Source organism: Pestalotiopsis fici (genome assembly GCF_000516985.1).
Source record: "Pestalotiopsis fici W106-1 unplaced genomic scaffold PFICI_Scf_9, whole genome shotgun sequence".
Taxonomy (NCBI): Eukaryota; Fungi; Ascomycota; class Sordariomycetes; order Amphisphaeriales; family Sporocadaceae; genus Pestalotiopsis; species Pestalotiopsis fici.
Genome location: NW_006917099.1, coordinates 272,849 through 288,483, shown reverse-complemented (window position 1 = coordinate 288,483; position 15,635 = coordinate 272,849). Strand labels below are relative to the sequence as shown.

The 15,635-nt window shown below is 43.8% G+C and overlaps 5 protein-coding genes across 5 annotated transcripts; 3 read left to right on the top strand and 2 right to left on the bottom strand.

Annotated features, from left to right (window-relative positions):
- Positions 1–4,833: 4,833 nt before the first annotated feature.
- PFICI_11517 (uncharacterized protein) lies at positions 4,834–6,165 on the top strand (the record flags this gene model as incomplete). The annotated part of the gene is made up of 2 exons (XM_007840098.1): positions 4,834–5,596; positions 5,660–6,165. 2 exons carry the CDS (start codon positions 4,834–4,836, stop codon positions 6,163–6,165), a joined length of 1,269 nt encoding a protein of 422 aa, XP_007838289.1.
- Positions 6,166–6,472: 307 nt separating this feature from the next.
- PFICI_11516 (uncharacterized protein) lies at positions 6,473–7,377 on the bottom strand (the record flags this gene model as incomplete). Its single annotated transcript, XM_007840097.1, has 2 exons — positions 6,473–6,895; positions 6,964–7,377. The coding sequence occupies 2 exons, from the start codon at positions 7,375–7,377 to the stop codon at positions 6,473–6,475; spliced, it is 837 nt and encodes a 278-aa protein (XP_007838288.1).
- Positions 7,378–8,312: 935 nt separating this feature from the next.
- PFICI_11515 (uncharacterized protein) lies at positions 8,313–9,456 on the top strand (the record flags this gene model as incomplete). Its single annotated transcript, XM_007840096.1, has 4 exons — positions 8,313–8,493; positions 8,551–8,629; positions 8,699–9,090; positions 9,206–9,456. 4 exons carry the CDS (start codon positions 8,313–8,315, stop codon positions 9,454–9,456), a joined length of 903 nt encoding a protein of 300 aa, XP_007838287.1.
- A 466-nt stretch (positions 9,457–9,922) lies between these two features.
- On the top strand, positions 9,923–11,156 carry PFICI_11514 (uncharacterized protein; the record flags this gene model as incomplete). Its single annotated transcript, XM_007840095.1, has 2 exons — positions 9,923–10,051; positions 10,230–11,156. The coding sequence occupies 2 exons, from the start codon at positions 9,923–9,925 to the stop codon at positions 11,154–11,156; spliced, it is 1,056 nt and encodes a 351-aa protein (XP_007838286.1).
- A 379-nt stretch (positions 11,157–11,535) lies between these two features.
- Positions 11,536–13,645, bottom strand: PFICI_11513 (uncharacterized protein; the record flags this gene model as incomplete). Its single annotated transcript, XM_007840094.1, has 3 exons — positions 11,536–11,703; positions 11,804–12,901; positions 13,028–13,645. The coding sequence occupies 3 exons, from the start codon at positions 13,643–13,645 to the stop codon at positions 11,536–11,538; spliced, it is 1,884 nt and encodes a 627-aa protein (XP_007838285.1).
- Between the last annotated feature and the right edge of the window lie 1,990 nt (positions 13,646–15,635).

The following is a 15,635-nucleotide window of genomic DNA, read 5'->3' as shown; positions in this document are numbered from 1 at the left end:
TATAATAATTTTATTAAAACGCCTAATAATAAGATATTAACTATTATTAATATAATTAAAAAAAAGTGGTTTTTATAGCTATATAAGCAAAAAAAATTATTTTATATATAAACTTTAATAGCATTAAACGGATTAATAAAGCCGTTAATTAAATAAACGATTTTATAATATCGTCGATTAGGCCATTTAAATAAAAAACGGCTAATTAAAATAATTAAAGCTATTAAAGGCATTAATTTAAATTTAAATAGCATTTTTATATTAATATGCGATATATACGATAAAATTAAAAGCGTTTGGATCGATTTAGTAGATTTAATGCGTATTCGCGCAGATTTTATAACGACCTTATTATAGGCTAATATTAAGGAGATTAAACCCGTTAATTTAAATAATAATCGTTATTTTATATTAATTAAATGCCGTAAAACTATAAAATTATATTTTATCGATGCTTTATTTAAAAAGATTTTATAAAGCGATTTTTTTAAATATATCGCTTGGTTATAATACGAATTCGGGAAAAAAAGGCGATAAATTAAAATAATTCGCATTAATAAAATTAATAATTTTAGCGGCGGCTTTTTTAATAATTACGTATAATAAAAAAATATCGAATTAATTATATTAATACCGAATAATTAATATTAAAACGGTACCGTTAAGCGCGTAATCGGGGTATTATAAAATAATACGCGCGCTATTTATATTTAAATAAATATTTTTACGGTATTTTAGGATAAAATCTGCAAAATATAAATTATCGTTTTAAACCGTATAATATTTATTAAAAAGGAATTAATTATTTTTTAATAGCGCTAAAAAAATAACTTTTAGCTATAAAATATATTTAATCGCCTATTAATTAAATATTTTAGGATTTTTAAATCGCGTATTTTTATATATATCTTAAAAGAAAATAGGGTATAAGCTAAAAAACTATAGGCAAAGGCGCTAAAGGGCATATTTATAAGTTATATTAAAAAATACCTATATAAGGTATATATATTAAATATAATACGCTTTATTATAATTTTTTATATTATATTTTATAAAAATTTTAATAAAGGCGCTAATTAACCCGATCCGTTAAAAATAATTAAATCACTCCCGTAATACGTTTAAAATAGGCTGCGATATAGGATTTTAAAGCTAATTTATTATATAAAGCCTTATAATCCGAATATAGCTAAAAAATAGGGATAAAAAACGCGGCAACTAAAAGCCGGCTTTTTTTTAAATATATATAGCTATATAATAAAGCATAATTAAATATATTATAGCATATATAAATAATAGTTATAATTATATTATAATATATTAAAGCTTAAATAAATATGCTTATGCATATATAAATATAATTATAAAAAATAATTATTACGCTTTAATTAATTTATAAAACTATAATTAAAATAATAAAAAAAAATTTAAATTTTAAAAATGCGTTATTAATTACGCTAAATAAAGGCTTATATAACTATTTATTATTAGTTAATAATAACTTATTCGAATAAATATAAAACGAATATTTAATATTAATTATTAAATATAACCTTAATTTATTATCGATTAATTAGGTAAAAAATATATAAAAATAGCCTAATTAATAATAAACTATAGCAAAAAAAATTATTAAGCTATTTAAAAAAAAAACGTTTAAATTTTTCGATTATAATAATTTTAAATTAAAATAAAAGCTATTAGTTAAATTTAAATAAATATATAAAACTAAATATAATTTTACCGGTAATATAAATAAATAAAAGGCACGTTTTATAATTTAGGGCTTTATTTAAATTTTTAGAATTAATTATAAGGAAACTTTCGCTAATATAGCTAAATAAATAAATATCCGCGTTTTAATCGCGATAGCTATAATTAAAAGCTAAAAAATCTTTTAAATTAATTTTATTATAGCTTATTTATTAAGCCGGCTTAATAAAAAGATTTATATACGCTAATTTTTATATTTAAATAAATTTATATTTTAATACTTTAATATTATATAATAATATAATTATATTTTTAATAATATAATTAGGCTATTACGCTTTTTATACGGTTTAAAGCAAAATAATTTCGAATAATAATAAAAAATTAGGAAAAAATTAAAAAAGCTAGGCTTTATAAGACTAAAAACTAATAATGCTATTTATTAAAATAAAGCTAATAAAATGGTATTAACCTTTTATATAAATAATTTTATAATTATATATATAAATACTAAAGCTATCGAAAAATTAATTTAATAGCTAAATAAATAGCTAAAATTATAATATTTAAATGCCGCTAAATAATATTTAAAAATACGTATTATTTAAAAGGAAAATAATAGCATTATATTACTATAAAATAGGTATTTAAATTAAATATTTAAAGAATTTAAATACTAAAATATTAAAAGTGCTATTATTCCTATTAATCCGGGATTAATAGTAATAACCTATAAATTTAAAAGCTATATTAATTAGGAATTTAAAAATTAATATTTTAAAAAACTCGGGAAAACGAATTACGCTATAATTAAGCTACGCGCAAATATAATATATGCTAATAAAATATAAACGCGCTTTATAAATAACCCGTTTTTTAATTATATTAAATATTTAAATAAAATGCTATAATACTTTTAAGGCACCCGTATAAAAGGGATAAAATATACCTAATTTTATCGCTATATTAAATATAAGGAATTAAAATTATATATTTACGTTAACGCTGATTTTATAGGCGATAAATTAATTTTTAAATTTACGTTTAAATAAATAACGTTTATAACGGGCTCTTTAATAAGCTAAAATTTAAAGCTATAAAGCGTAATTGCTTAATTTATTATAAAAGCTAAATATTACGCTATTAATAAAGGCGCTCGTAAAGCCGTATTTATTAGGAATTTATTAAAAAAACTAAAAATAATGCTTTAAAAGGCGATTCCTTTATTAATTAATAATATAAACGCAAAAGCGTAGGTAAAAGCCTAAATTAATATATTTACGAAAAAGCACGTTAAAAAGTATTTTTATTATATTTAATAAAAAATCTTTATTAAAAATATTTTAATTAAAAAAATTATATTTACGGAAAACGCCGCTAATAAGCTTATAAAAGCGATACGACCTAAAGACTTTAAGCATTTTATATATTTGCTAAATATAATAAATTATAATTTAATTATAAATATAATTATTATTATTTAATTGCAAATTATACCACAAATTATCGCAATAAGGCTTATCCTTTTATTTCGATTAAATCGCTCGTTATAAAAAACATATAAAACATTAACTTTAACTAAAATAATAGGTATAACTTTCGTTATAACGGATAAAAGCATTAGACCCCGGGACCTCCGGCTTAACGGCTATTTCCGGTAGGCTATAAGAGGCAATTAGGTCTTATGCATTTTATTTAACTAAACCCATATAGCCAGATCCGTTCATTTATACTGAATACACTAAGTCCCCATCAATTTCCCACACCCATTTCCCCAATTGCACCAGAAGCTTTGAAAGAATGGATGACTGCTTCCGTCGAGAGCCGGTTTCGGACTTGCTATCCCAAGAGCTCGCCCGCTGATCGCGCCCACGATTGTCCCATTATCTTCCGCAACTCTCCACAGTCACTGGGATGGTGCCGGAATATCATCCGAATTGTAGATAAGGGCGGCGATAGCACAGATATTCAATAAGAGCTATCGGGCTACCATGCAGGCCATGTGTTTGCGGCGCCATCTCATGTGGCATTTTATAGTATAGACATGAGTTTTTGCCATCTATCGACCCTCGACTGTCCAGCCTGCTCCTCCTGGTAGAGTTGCAGCAGTCCCGTAGCATCTGATCAAGAGTTCGTATACATGGCCATGTCTCACTACTTTGTGCATCCGGCACGCTCCCTTGAATACAGAACTAGCATCGGTATCACGCCCATCTATGCTGGGTAAGGTGTCTCGGGTGTCATCATGTCACCTAGAGCTTGTGGACCTTGTCATGCTTGAGATTTCAGTTAGTCGCCTGCCGGCATTAGTGCTGTATACCTGGCAATTCTCACACGACTTTCATGTCGTGGCCCATCACAATTATTCTCTCATTTTTAAGACTGGACACGCTGTATTACATAATACAAGTAAATATGTCGTACTTTGGTTGTAAACTACATTAACGTTTTTCAAGATTGGCTCAACCCGTTGGCTGCCCATGAATTCTTATCGCAAAGCTACCTAGTCTCGTGGTTACTTCAAGATTATAAGACATGACGGGTGTCATTTGCGCGTTGGGCGGCAACGTTATAGAAAGACACAGAGGAGAAGAAGAAACTCTAATGCATTGAAGAACTCCTAGTATGTTGCACAAGACTACGAAATAACATGAAATAGGCCAGAACACAAAAGCTGACAAATTAACGCATCTCATCAAAATACTCAGAGACATATAAATAACTACTAGTAGTATGAAGTTCACGGCATTGATGCCTGATATAGTCGAGAATCCTGGCCAGTAAGCGGGCTCTGATTGGTAAGGGATAGAGATCGACTCTCAGCATCTGCGAGTCCTTTTGTCTTATCTTTGTCTAGAACAGATCCCCGCCAAGACTATTAGTGGCAGTATTTGCTCATGAAGCTGCATACAACTGTGGGGTATCGTGAGGAGGGGAAAGGGCATCACGCAATTTTTCACTTATCACAAGTTCGCCGATAGAAAAAAAAACAACTCTTTTCGAGTTAATTCCTAGTGTTTTGAGTGTTTTGGGTTGGCCTGCTTGGGGCATGCTTTTTTGTTGGAATTCAGAGGCGTGATTCTTGTCGTATAGCCACTCGTCTCAGCTCTAACCATCGGGATGCCTCGGCTTGAACGATTTGGATTCGTCGGCCCTCTGGCCAGGTTCAAAGCATTGCCTTTACCCGTCGTCAACATCATCGCACTTTTAGTGTTGGTGAACGCCGTCGTATGGGCGGCCGTCGGCGTGGTCCTGCATTACTACCCCAAGATGATCACGCCGGCCGTGCTTTCGTACACGCTGGGCCTGCGGCACGCCCTCGACGCCGACCACATCTCAGCCATTGATCTCATGACGCGGCGCTTGATTGCCTCGGGCCAGCGACCCGTCACCGTTGGCACCTTTTTCAGCCTGGGCCACTCCACCATTGTCATCATCACGTGCATCGTCGTGGCGGCGACCTCGGGGGCGCTGCGCGACCGCTTTGACAATTTCCAGTACATTGGTGGCATCATTGGCACCAGCGTCAGCGCCGCGTTTCTCGTCCTGCTCTCTGTGGGCAACGGCTGGATTCTGTACCGTCTGATTGTGCGGCTGCGCCAGGTTCTGCAACAGCCCGACCCGCACCACGAGGTTGGCGAGGGCGAGAATGAAGATGAGGCGGCGGCAAACCTCCAGCTTGAGGGCGCCGGTTTCATGGCCAATGTGTTCCGCAAAGTCTTTCGTGTCGTGGATCGCCCCTGGAAGATGTATCCGCTGGGCGTCCTCTTTGGCTTGGGTTTTGACACGAGCTCTGAGATTGCTATTCTTGGTATTGCCAGTATCCAAGGTGCTGCCGGAACAAGTCTCTGGATTATCCTGATTTTCCCCATCCTGTTCACATGTAAGTGATAGTCATTTTGCTTCTTTCTAATCGTCTATAGAATCTTTTACTAATTTCATGCAGCCGGCATGTGTCTTTTGGACACTACGGATGGTGCATTGATGATGGCTCTGTACACATCCAAAGCCTTTGCACGGGACACGGTAGCAATCTTGTATTACTCTATCGTTCTGACGGGTATCACTGTTGTCGTTTCGGCCTTTATTGGTATCGTACAGATCCTGTCCCTTGTCCAGAATGTGGCCGAGCCCGAAGGTAGCTTTTGGGATGGTGTCAGTGCCATTGGCGACAACTTTGAAATTATCGGAGGTTGCATCTGCGGGCTTTTCCTAGTCGCCGGAATAGGTTCTGTCATCATCTACAAGCCCTGGCGCCGCAGAATCGAACAGCGCCGTGTCCACCGTGTGGCATCTCATGACGAGGAGGATCGCTTCAGACCAGAGGAGGAGCCAGTCGAAGCAGAACAGCCACAGCTCATTACTGTCGCGTCTACCGAGGACAATGAGCAACCAACAACGTCGCCAAAGCAGCCCATAAGGGAGACACACACTTCATTGGGGCCTAGCTAATCAAACCCTCCGACACGATGGAGTCCCAAAATACAGAGACACATTACTACAGGGAGAGGAGGTCAACATGGCAGCTTCCAGGGGCACATTCCCAGAAATTTACTCGATTTTCTCGACACAGTATAAAGTGCCAAGGTGCGGCTATCATGACGATTTACAGACGCACATTCACTCCCGAAACTTGTAGCCATGTACCATGCAAGAGTTCACTGCATAGGAGACAAGGGTATACACATGTACGACTATATTTAAGTACAATAGAATTAATGTGAGCCGTCTCAATCCAGACCTCGAGATATTGAAAATTCTATATTTTTGATTCGCGATGCGGCTCGCGATCCATCTGCATTTCGGCATCCACTGTAGGCTCTCTGACCCATTCAAGTATACGTTCCCAGATGACATCGCCTTGGTGTTCCAGCTCGAGACTGGCGTCCAGGTCGGCCCAGTTTTTCTCATCCGAGCTGCTGAACCCAAACCAGCGTTGGGAGTCGTGCATTCGGAGCCTGGCCGTCTGGGCGTCCTTTTCTGGGTGTCCCTGGAATGTCAGAATGGTCCTCTGTTGGTTCATGAGAATCTGGTTACCCTCGGCAAGTGCAGAAAAGCCTTGCCCGGGTTCGACGACTTCTCGTCGGTGGTGTTGCTGGATCATGAGGGTGTTACTGCTTTTGGCAACACTTGAGAAGAAGCCAATGCCCTCCTTGGTTAGGTCGACGGCCTTGACGCCCATCTGGGATCGAGGTTAGCCAGTGTCTCTTGGGGTGGGTGAAACAACCACTAGATTTGGATCATACTCACTTCCGGGACGTCCATGTCGGCGATCTTGCCGCCAAACACCCTTGCAATCGTCTGATGTCCCCAACATAATCCTAATATCTTCTGATTTGGATGGCACAGCACCAACCTAAGTAAAAAGTGGTGTATCCTCAAAATCCACATGTGTGACTTGCGCGCATCCACATTAGCACCGCCAAAGACGATGAGGTCAAAAAGAGCCGGGTCCGGCAGGTCGTCGTCGGGCCGGTTGGCGGGCTCAAAAAATGTGAGCCGCGCATCCGGGGCCACGGCACCGATGGCTTTGGTGTATGATGCCTGGATAGCAGGTAGGAATTTTGAGCGGTATGAGTTGAGGAGGATGGCGATGCTCAGGGGTTTTCTGGGCGTTGGCAACATGGTCTTTGCGTCAGACTCTGCAGCAGGATACGAGGACATGATGTAGCGAGTAGAACCAGGTAGCCGACGTCGTTCTGAGAGGTGCATTAGTATAGCTGCGACGTAAGCACCCTTCCGAAGGTCTGTTGAAGACACTTCTGCTCTTTCCAAGAGTGTTGAAGGTGTGTTCGGCCTTGTTAACCTGTATTAAGTGACAGGAAAGACGAAAAGTCCCAGACTTCCAAGTCGTCGTGAAAGCTTCGAAACACGCGACAAGGTTGTCTCGAGCCCAATAATACTATGGGGCACTCTTGGGCCCCAGCAGACGCCGGTCCAATCACCTCAAGGTGTCCAATCTTTTAGGTACAACCTTGAAATATAGCGGCCGCCTTAGGCCAGCGGAAGCGCTATTGACACCCGAGGACACCTAGTCCCCCGGTTCTTCTCCCCACAAAAGAATGTTCTTCCCTTTTCAGCTCATGCATGGCTGTCGTCTGCTCGATTAGGAAACTTTTGGTGGATAATGGAGTCGTGAAATATGGCGGACTACAGCTGAAAAACACTACCAGCAGAATACAACCGTGAACGATGACATCAACCATCCAGAATGCTTTTCCTTTTCTTTTCTTCCCTCCTTTGGCGTGCGGCCTCAACCGGAGCCTGGCCAGAGGAAGGTTTAGTTGTTTTTTTTTTTTTTTTTCCCCTTAATTCGGCGCCTCGCGGCGACTCTGCATTTAGGCATCGACTCTTCTTTAACTGTAATCAGCATTGTGACTGGACGTCCGGATTTTGGCTCTATGATATTAGTGATGGGTATCCAGGTAGATTGCACATGTCGTAAAATCTTTCTCCTTACAAAAGTTCCATATGCCGATAGACTTTAGGTATATAAGTTTCTACAACTCACGCTTGAGAAGCAAGATGAGCCCTGCTTTGTCCTTCTTTATTTGTCTTATTCTTCGTGCCTCCTCATCACTGCATATTACCAAGATATAATGCGTCTCATCACTATACTCGTCGGCGCCCTGGCCGTATGGAGCGCACAGGGACTTCGTATTCTTCACACCAACGATGATGGCTGGGCTGATTTGTCTATCCGACTTTTCTACGATACGATTGTACAGGCTGGGCACGACGCCATACTTTCAGCTCCAGCCATAGATCAGTCAAGCAAAGGTGAGTTCAACTCAACGAGAGCCCGCAAAGCTCGAGACACTGAACCTCCCTGTGTAGGCTCCTTGGATGAAGAGCCCGAGCCCAGGATGACAAGGTGCCAATTTGATACTTGCGATCCTTGTCCGGAGCATCTGCTGTTAGAATGCTCTGATATTGCCTGCAAAAATTGCCCGGAAACGTGTGATGGCTGCTATCATGACTTCAGATACGGTACCAATGTAAGCGACCCGTCTGGGCGGCTCAACTGGGTCAACTCATACCCTGTCACAGCAGCCCGCTACGGTTTGGACCAATTCGCCCCTCGAATATGGCAGAATCAATCGGCTGATCTGGTGCTCGTGGGGCCTAATAACGGTCCCAACGTAGCGTCTCTCACCGAGGTATCTGGCACCGTAGGAGTCGCCCAGTATACTGCTCGGCGTGGCATCCCTACAATTGCCTTTTCGGGTGCGGCTTGGGGCGTTATGCGATACGACAAACCGCCTACATACCGCCACAGTCTCTATAATGATATGGCCTATCAGTTTACCCAGGCCTTGCTAACAGGCGGAAAGCCGTACATGCCGCAAAACACCTTTCTCAATGTGAATTTTCCAAGTAAGAAACCAAAATCATTCCTTTTCCTTCAATGGTCGCTTCTAGACATCAGAGAGACGTGCTTTACAGCAGAGAACTGCCGCTTTGAGTAAATTTGGGACTGACATTATTCCAGATTGGCAAAACAACGACTGCAACGAGACGAGCAAGTGGGAATGGTTCTTGACCCGCCTTGATACGGATAGAGAAGGGAACATGGCCGACTGGGAGTACTGCGGTACGGACCAAAACTTTCTCCAGTTTGACACGCATTGTTCCATCACTATCACTCTGCTCGAGGCAACCAGCAAGAAGAATGCTGGAGTTGAAGAGCAGAGGTTTATGCGTAATAGGTTGAAGAACATGTTAGCATGTCCTCCAAGTTGATTTCTGTTCTGGGCACTTTTGCAGAGTACAGTCATTTAAAATGGGTGTAATGATTGATGTTTTGCCGGAGTTCAAAGACGAGATTTACCTGACTTGATCTATCGTTGTTTATTTGTGCCCCTCACATTTTGATCCGTAAGAAGAAGCATTGATTACTCAAATCATGTATGAATTCATCGATTCTCCTGCTCAAAAAGGTATCGCGATATCTGCCCAACTACCTATTAGCTAGGTACGTATTATGTTGCTGATGCTGTGCTTTTGTAGTATGCAAGCAACATTGAAGTACGACCCACAATTGCCGGGGGATGTCTCGCCTGCAAGGAAGGTCCGATACACCTTTGGATCACCACGCTTCATTCACGCCCATCTGAGACGACGAGTCCAAACGACTGAACACGGTTCCCTCTAATTAGACACCAAGTTAAAAGACAAATCATCACAAACGAATATAATGACAAACAATATGCCTCCTATCCGAGCCCCGGCAAACCTGCCAAGCCTGGTCAAGACGGCATTTGGCCAGGCAAAGGCGACCGGCGACCTGACGTACTTCCCCACACAAGTCGCGCTCCTCAAACTGAACTCTGTCCAGGTAGGTAGCCGCCCACTCCTTCGTATCTCCCAAATCTTGTGTCTTTGTTCATCTTCCCGTCTCCGTCTCATATCTCTCGGAGGGAGTTGCCAGAAGATTCCCCCCTTTCTTCGTTCTGTGAAAGTAAGAAGCAAAATGGATCGCTCAACATGTAGATTTCTCGTTCCTCTTTGCGTAGTTCCAGCTCCGATTCTCGCCCGCCCTAGCCTCCAAGCCGAAAGGCCCTCCTCCGTCCGATGAGCAGGACAAGAAGGATGAAATGAAAAAGGACAAGAAGGCCTTCAACCCGTTCGAAAACCCCCTCCCGTCCATGACCGTGGTAAAGGACCTCGCACCCTCGCACGCCCTCGTCCTCAACAAGTTCGCCATCGTCCCCGAGCACTTTATCCTCATTACGCGGCAGTTCAAGCCCCAGACGCACGTCCTGGAGAGCGACGACTTGGCGGCTGCCCTGGCTTGCGTGCGGGCCTACAAGGAGGATGCTGCTGCTGCTAGTGATGGCGATGGTGTAAGCAAAACGGACAGCAGAAGGAGTGAGCTCTTCGTCTTCTTCAACTCGGGTCCCCACTCAGGCGCCAGTCAGCCGCACCGTCATTTGCAGCTGTTGCCCGTGGAGCAGATGAGGACTGGCTTGGATGGAGATGCTGCTTCGGCGTGGAATGTCTTGGCCGAGGGCTCGGATGATCAGCTGCGCGATTTGCCCTTTGCAATCCTGCGTGAGGCCATTACGCCCGACACCACTGCCGAGGAACTGCACGCCAAGTACGTGAGCCTGTACCGGCGGGCGGCGCGGCTGGCACTCGCGGAAGCGAGCAATGATATCGCGGGCCAAGGCGAGGCCCAGTTCAGCTACAACATGGCCATGACTGACAAGGTTATTGCGCTGTGCCCACGCGCCGTTGAGGGCGCACCGATTGTCACCGGTCGTGACGGCGGCAGAGAGCTTGGGCACGTTGCGCTCAATGGCACGCTCCTGGCTGGCACGGCGCTAGTCAAGACTCAGGAGCTGTACGATGCCATCAAACAGGAACCGGCACTCCTCTTCAACGTACTCGAGAAGATTGGATTCAAGCCCAGAGAGGAGACGGTTCTTGGTAACTTATAGAAATGCTCATGAATGGCCCGGAAAGAGAGTTTGGAAACTTTGAGTTTCTTTTATAGAGAAAAACTATCGAACTGCAAGCTATGGAGGCCTGGCAAACTTTCTCGTGGGTAGACACGAAGATGACAGGAAAACAACAGGTATGCCTCAAACGCCTGGTGAATGCTCTACTAAAAACAGACAACATAGGGGGAAACCAAATCTGCATCCTTCGCGAAAGCTTTAGATCTGTCCTGTCAACAAGATAGAACTCCAATGACAAGTGATGCACTTTCCAATGCAAACACCACAATACAAACAAACCACAAAACAAAACTCGTACTTCCTACACATTGTCTGACTCCACGTCTTCTTCCTTCACATGCTGATGCTGTGGCCAACATCACTTTTCTTCCCTTGCCTCCCAGCGCTTGGAGCAGGCACCGACGCTGAAGTTGTACGACGCACCGTGGGCCTTCAGATAGTTGGCCACCTTTGCCCAGGGAATCTTGGCCGTATTGATGTCTGCTCCCTTGGCATACTTGCGAACGCCTTGGCGTAGCAACTCGTCCTGCAGAATCAACGATTGGTTAGCTTTGTTCCTGCAGTTCGTGGTTGTGCTTCTGTGCAAGGTCCAAGGTATAACACAGCAATGAAAAAAGTGAACTTACATCTCCAGCCTTCCAAGCGGGCTTCCTGACTCGCTCGGCCGGTGCCACCGTGAGCGTGCGGAATCGGCCTCTAAGAGTCGACTCTGCTTCGGTGAACCCACCCTCGCGCTTGATGTCCTTGTATGACATGCCTTCACGCTTCTTCTCGAGGAGAAACTTGTTCTGTTTTTGGCGATGCAACTTTGCCGGGGAGAGCTGGGGCTTTGCAGAACTCGATTGATCTAGCAAGGCGCTTCGTGCTGGCTTGGGCCGAAGCTCAGAGAACTTCTTCGGGCGCTGGGGTATCTGCTGGGTCTTGGCACTTCTGTTACCATCCGAGCTAGAGCTCGATGATGAGCTCTGGTTTGAACCATAGGGCTTGTCGGGAAGCTCGGTACGCCCCTTTGCGTTCACCTTTTTAGTCGGAGCAGGGGACGCATCAAGCTTGATGGTAGAAGATGAGCTGGAAAGCTGCTCATCGTTGCCCGTCATCAGGAGGCTCTGGTCTGGCTCAGGCGGGACTGTAGGAGTGTCAGGCGAGGGGTTTATCTGCAGAGCCTTTGGCGAGACGGTGCCCTCAGGGTAGGATATGTCGAAACCCATTGTCGGGTTGAAAGTCATGGGGTTAATGACTGAATTCAACGTTCCTGTGGCTGGGATGCCGTTGAAAAGTACAGCATCGGGACTGAGCCCATGGTTCATTTGAAAGCCCCCCGCAAGCCCCTGGACTTGGGTGTTGGTAGCCCAGTTGCTTTGCGTGGGGGCTTGGCTCAGGCCAAAACGATGGTTTAGCTGAGCCTGTGTGTTGAAGGGTCCCTGCAAACGAGGCTGTTCGGAAAAGCCTGTGGTCGTTTGGCCCAAGTCAAACGAGGGCATAAAGAAGTCGTTTGCAGACTGGGCCTGGTCCTCCAAGGCGGGCCACATTTGCGGAACCAAGCCATTTCCGACAGCCGCCCTACTGGCATTAAGGAAGTTCTGATTGCTGTTGTGGCTCTGGAATTGGACAGGCCCAAGATTCCGAACTGAGACATTATAGCCGCTCGTTTGTTGGATGCCATTATTCAATGTACCAGCTCCCGGCAGCTCTGACAGGACATCGTTTCCGTACGGGTTCTCAACCTGCAGATGATGATTCACAATTAGTTCACAGCCGGGGACTGGTTTTGTCTCATCTATCGTAAAGGAAATGAAGGAGTTATTGGGCATGGGGGTTGGGTCGTCGAGGGAACTCGTGATGAGACTTACCTTCCATTGATCTTCGTTAACTCCGAAGGCAGCAGGGAAAGTCATTGTCTCTTCCATCTTGACCCGACCTTGCTCTATCTTCTCGTGAACAGGCTCCGAGGGGTGGCTTTGGGGCATTGGCTGCTGCTGGATTGGATTGCGGAAGTCTTGGAATTGTGTCTGCTGATGGCTTTGATCACTGAAGTCTTGGTACAGTGGCTGCTCCTGTTTCTGATCACTGGAGCCTTGGAACAAGAAGGGCTGCTGCTGCTCGACTGGGCCAAAGACGAAGCTGTTAGGAAGTTGAGACAAGTCCGGTCTCCACAAGTATAGGTTGTCTTGCGTAGGCTGTTGATTCAGCTGCAAGTTGGAAAGTTGCTGGGAGATGAGAAGTCCAGTGTTGTTCATGTGCGACAGTACTTCTTGCTGTGGGGGGATTTGATCGCCAGCGTTCTCAGTGGGAAAGGCATCAAACAAGTGTTGATGCTGAGGTTCTAGATGGTCTTGCTGGATTCTTCCCGTCAACTGATCGAAAGTGCGATTATCCTCGTGCTTAACGAGTCTGGCACGACGAGCCGGAGGTTGACTGTCGCCGACGCTGTGGTCGTACTGGGATGGGTGCTCCCGCTTGATATGCATTTTCGCGTGTGAAAGCACTGATGTCTTATGTTATAGATGTCTCTCTGCGATTATGCAGAAACAAGTATACCGCCTGTTCAGGGGTGTGGTCTCTTCCGCTCTCACCCCTCCCTCTCGGCGCGTGTCTATTCCCGTGCCGATGGGTCTTGTCTTACGACAGGTTTGGGAACTAATGCTGGACCAAGCACGGTGTCTCTTGCGATCTCACGCGCTCGCGTACCGTTACTTGCTCACTTACTCTGTGGTTTTGTATCGGGCAAGTTGACTTGGCGTTGATGCCACTGTTGCTAGCCACAAGGTGCAGCTTGTTACTTGTTTCTGCAGAAGTAGTTGCAGATTGCGGGGTCGACAAGGTCGTGATGAAGTGAAAGAGAGTATGAGGAGAGTGAGGTACAGAAAAAGTAGGTACACCTTGTTCACCGCTTCCGTCTTCTGCTGTCTTGCGATGGGAGATGGATGTCAAGCGGCGGTCAGCACTCTGTGTATGCGCGCGCGGTGGCAATCTACCAGTGATGATGATGACAACAAGAGATGATGCTGGATGGATGGATGGATGGAAGCAGGGTGGGGGATGTAAAGTGCGGGCGCCCGAGGTTGGGCTCTGATGAACTGGTTCCCAACTGCAGTCCGCGAGGATGGTTGCAGATGGACGTCAGGAACTAATTCAATGGAGATTGGGAATTGGAATTATTGGTTTTGATGGGTGATGGATGGTCAAGAGATGATGAAGGGATGTTGTTGAAGATGGCTTTGGATCAGTTCGCGATCCGAGCTGGATTCCAGATGATGGTTGAAGTAGGAGTTTGGATCGCGGTCCAGGTTTATTCAAGTCCAGATCCAAGCTTGAAGTAGTGTTCAGATCGCGGGGTTCAAGCTTGGAGTAGGTGGGCTGGTGAGTTGGTGGTTTGGCTTGACAGCTGGTTGCCTGGATAGCTTCAAGTCGCAGTCGTCTTGTTCGGCACTAAGAAACAACAACCAGGTGGGTAACGATTGTTTCGTTGTACTCTTTCCTCCCCCTCTCTCTGCTCGTCAGGCTGGCAGCTAGCTGGTGATGGTCGCTGTGGTGATTTGAAACACTGGCGGGGGACTTTGAACCTCTTTCTTTTTCTTCTTCGCCGTACCTCTGTCGTGAAAACAAATAGTAGATAGACATTAAAAATAAAGCGCGTGAATCTAGATGAACACTCGCCAATTGCTATACAAGTGACTCCCATTCAACTCGTACCACCGAACCAAAGAACAATCGATGAGAATAATCACAAGAGTCACTCGAGACCACATCCGCGACTTTGATAGAAGGCGGACGGTATAACAATGATATCTTATTCTCAACCGTCCTCGATATCTCAATTTTATTTCCGACATCTCCCAAAGCGTATCCTCGTGCAGTGGACCATTGTCTTTTTTCCCTTTCCGTTTCCCGCCCAGAACCTGGGACCAAGAAGAATCATTTCCCCTCTTGGAGCTTCTTGTAGGCCAAATTCGTCAACGAGCATCAAACTAGCATCTTGCCCAGCCTCCCAAATGGGTAGAGATATTTCTGAATTTGGTGGGCTAGAACTGCCTGCCCCCAATATGCTGTGGTTCTCTAATCTTGTCCTCCCGCTTCACCTGAAGATCAAAACACAAGACTGACTGACTGGCTACAACTACCTACTACATACATGTCCCTCCTCAGACCACCCCAGCAAAGTGTTGATATTGATTGCCTCGAACTGACTGGGCATATCCCACTCCATCGCCGGATCCAGCCCATTGCAGTTGAGATTAGGTGACTGGTCACAACAAGGTCAGCATCCAGATCCATTGCCTCTCTCTTAAACCCCCAAGGCCAGACAGAGGAGGGCATGGATTCGATAGAACAAGTCGACCGCCGGATGCTCCATCCGGGACATCCCCCGTCGATATGGTTGGTCCAATCTACCTCATGCATGAATATTTTTTTTATGTCAGCCTAGGTTTTCCTTTTTTTTTTTTTTTTCTTTTTCCT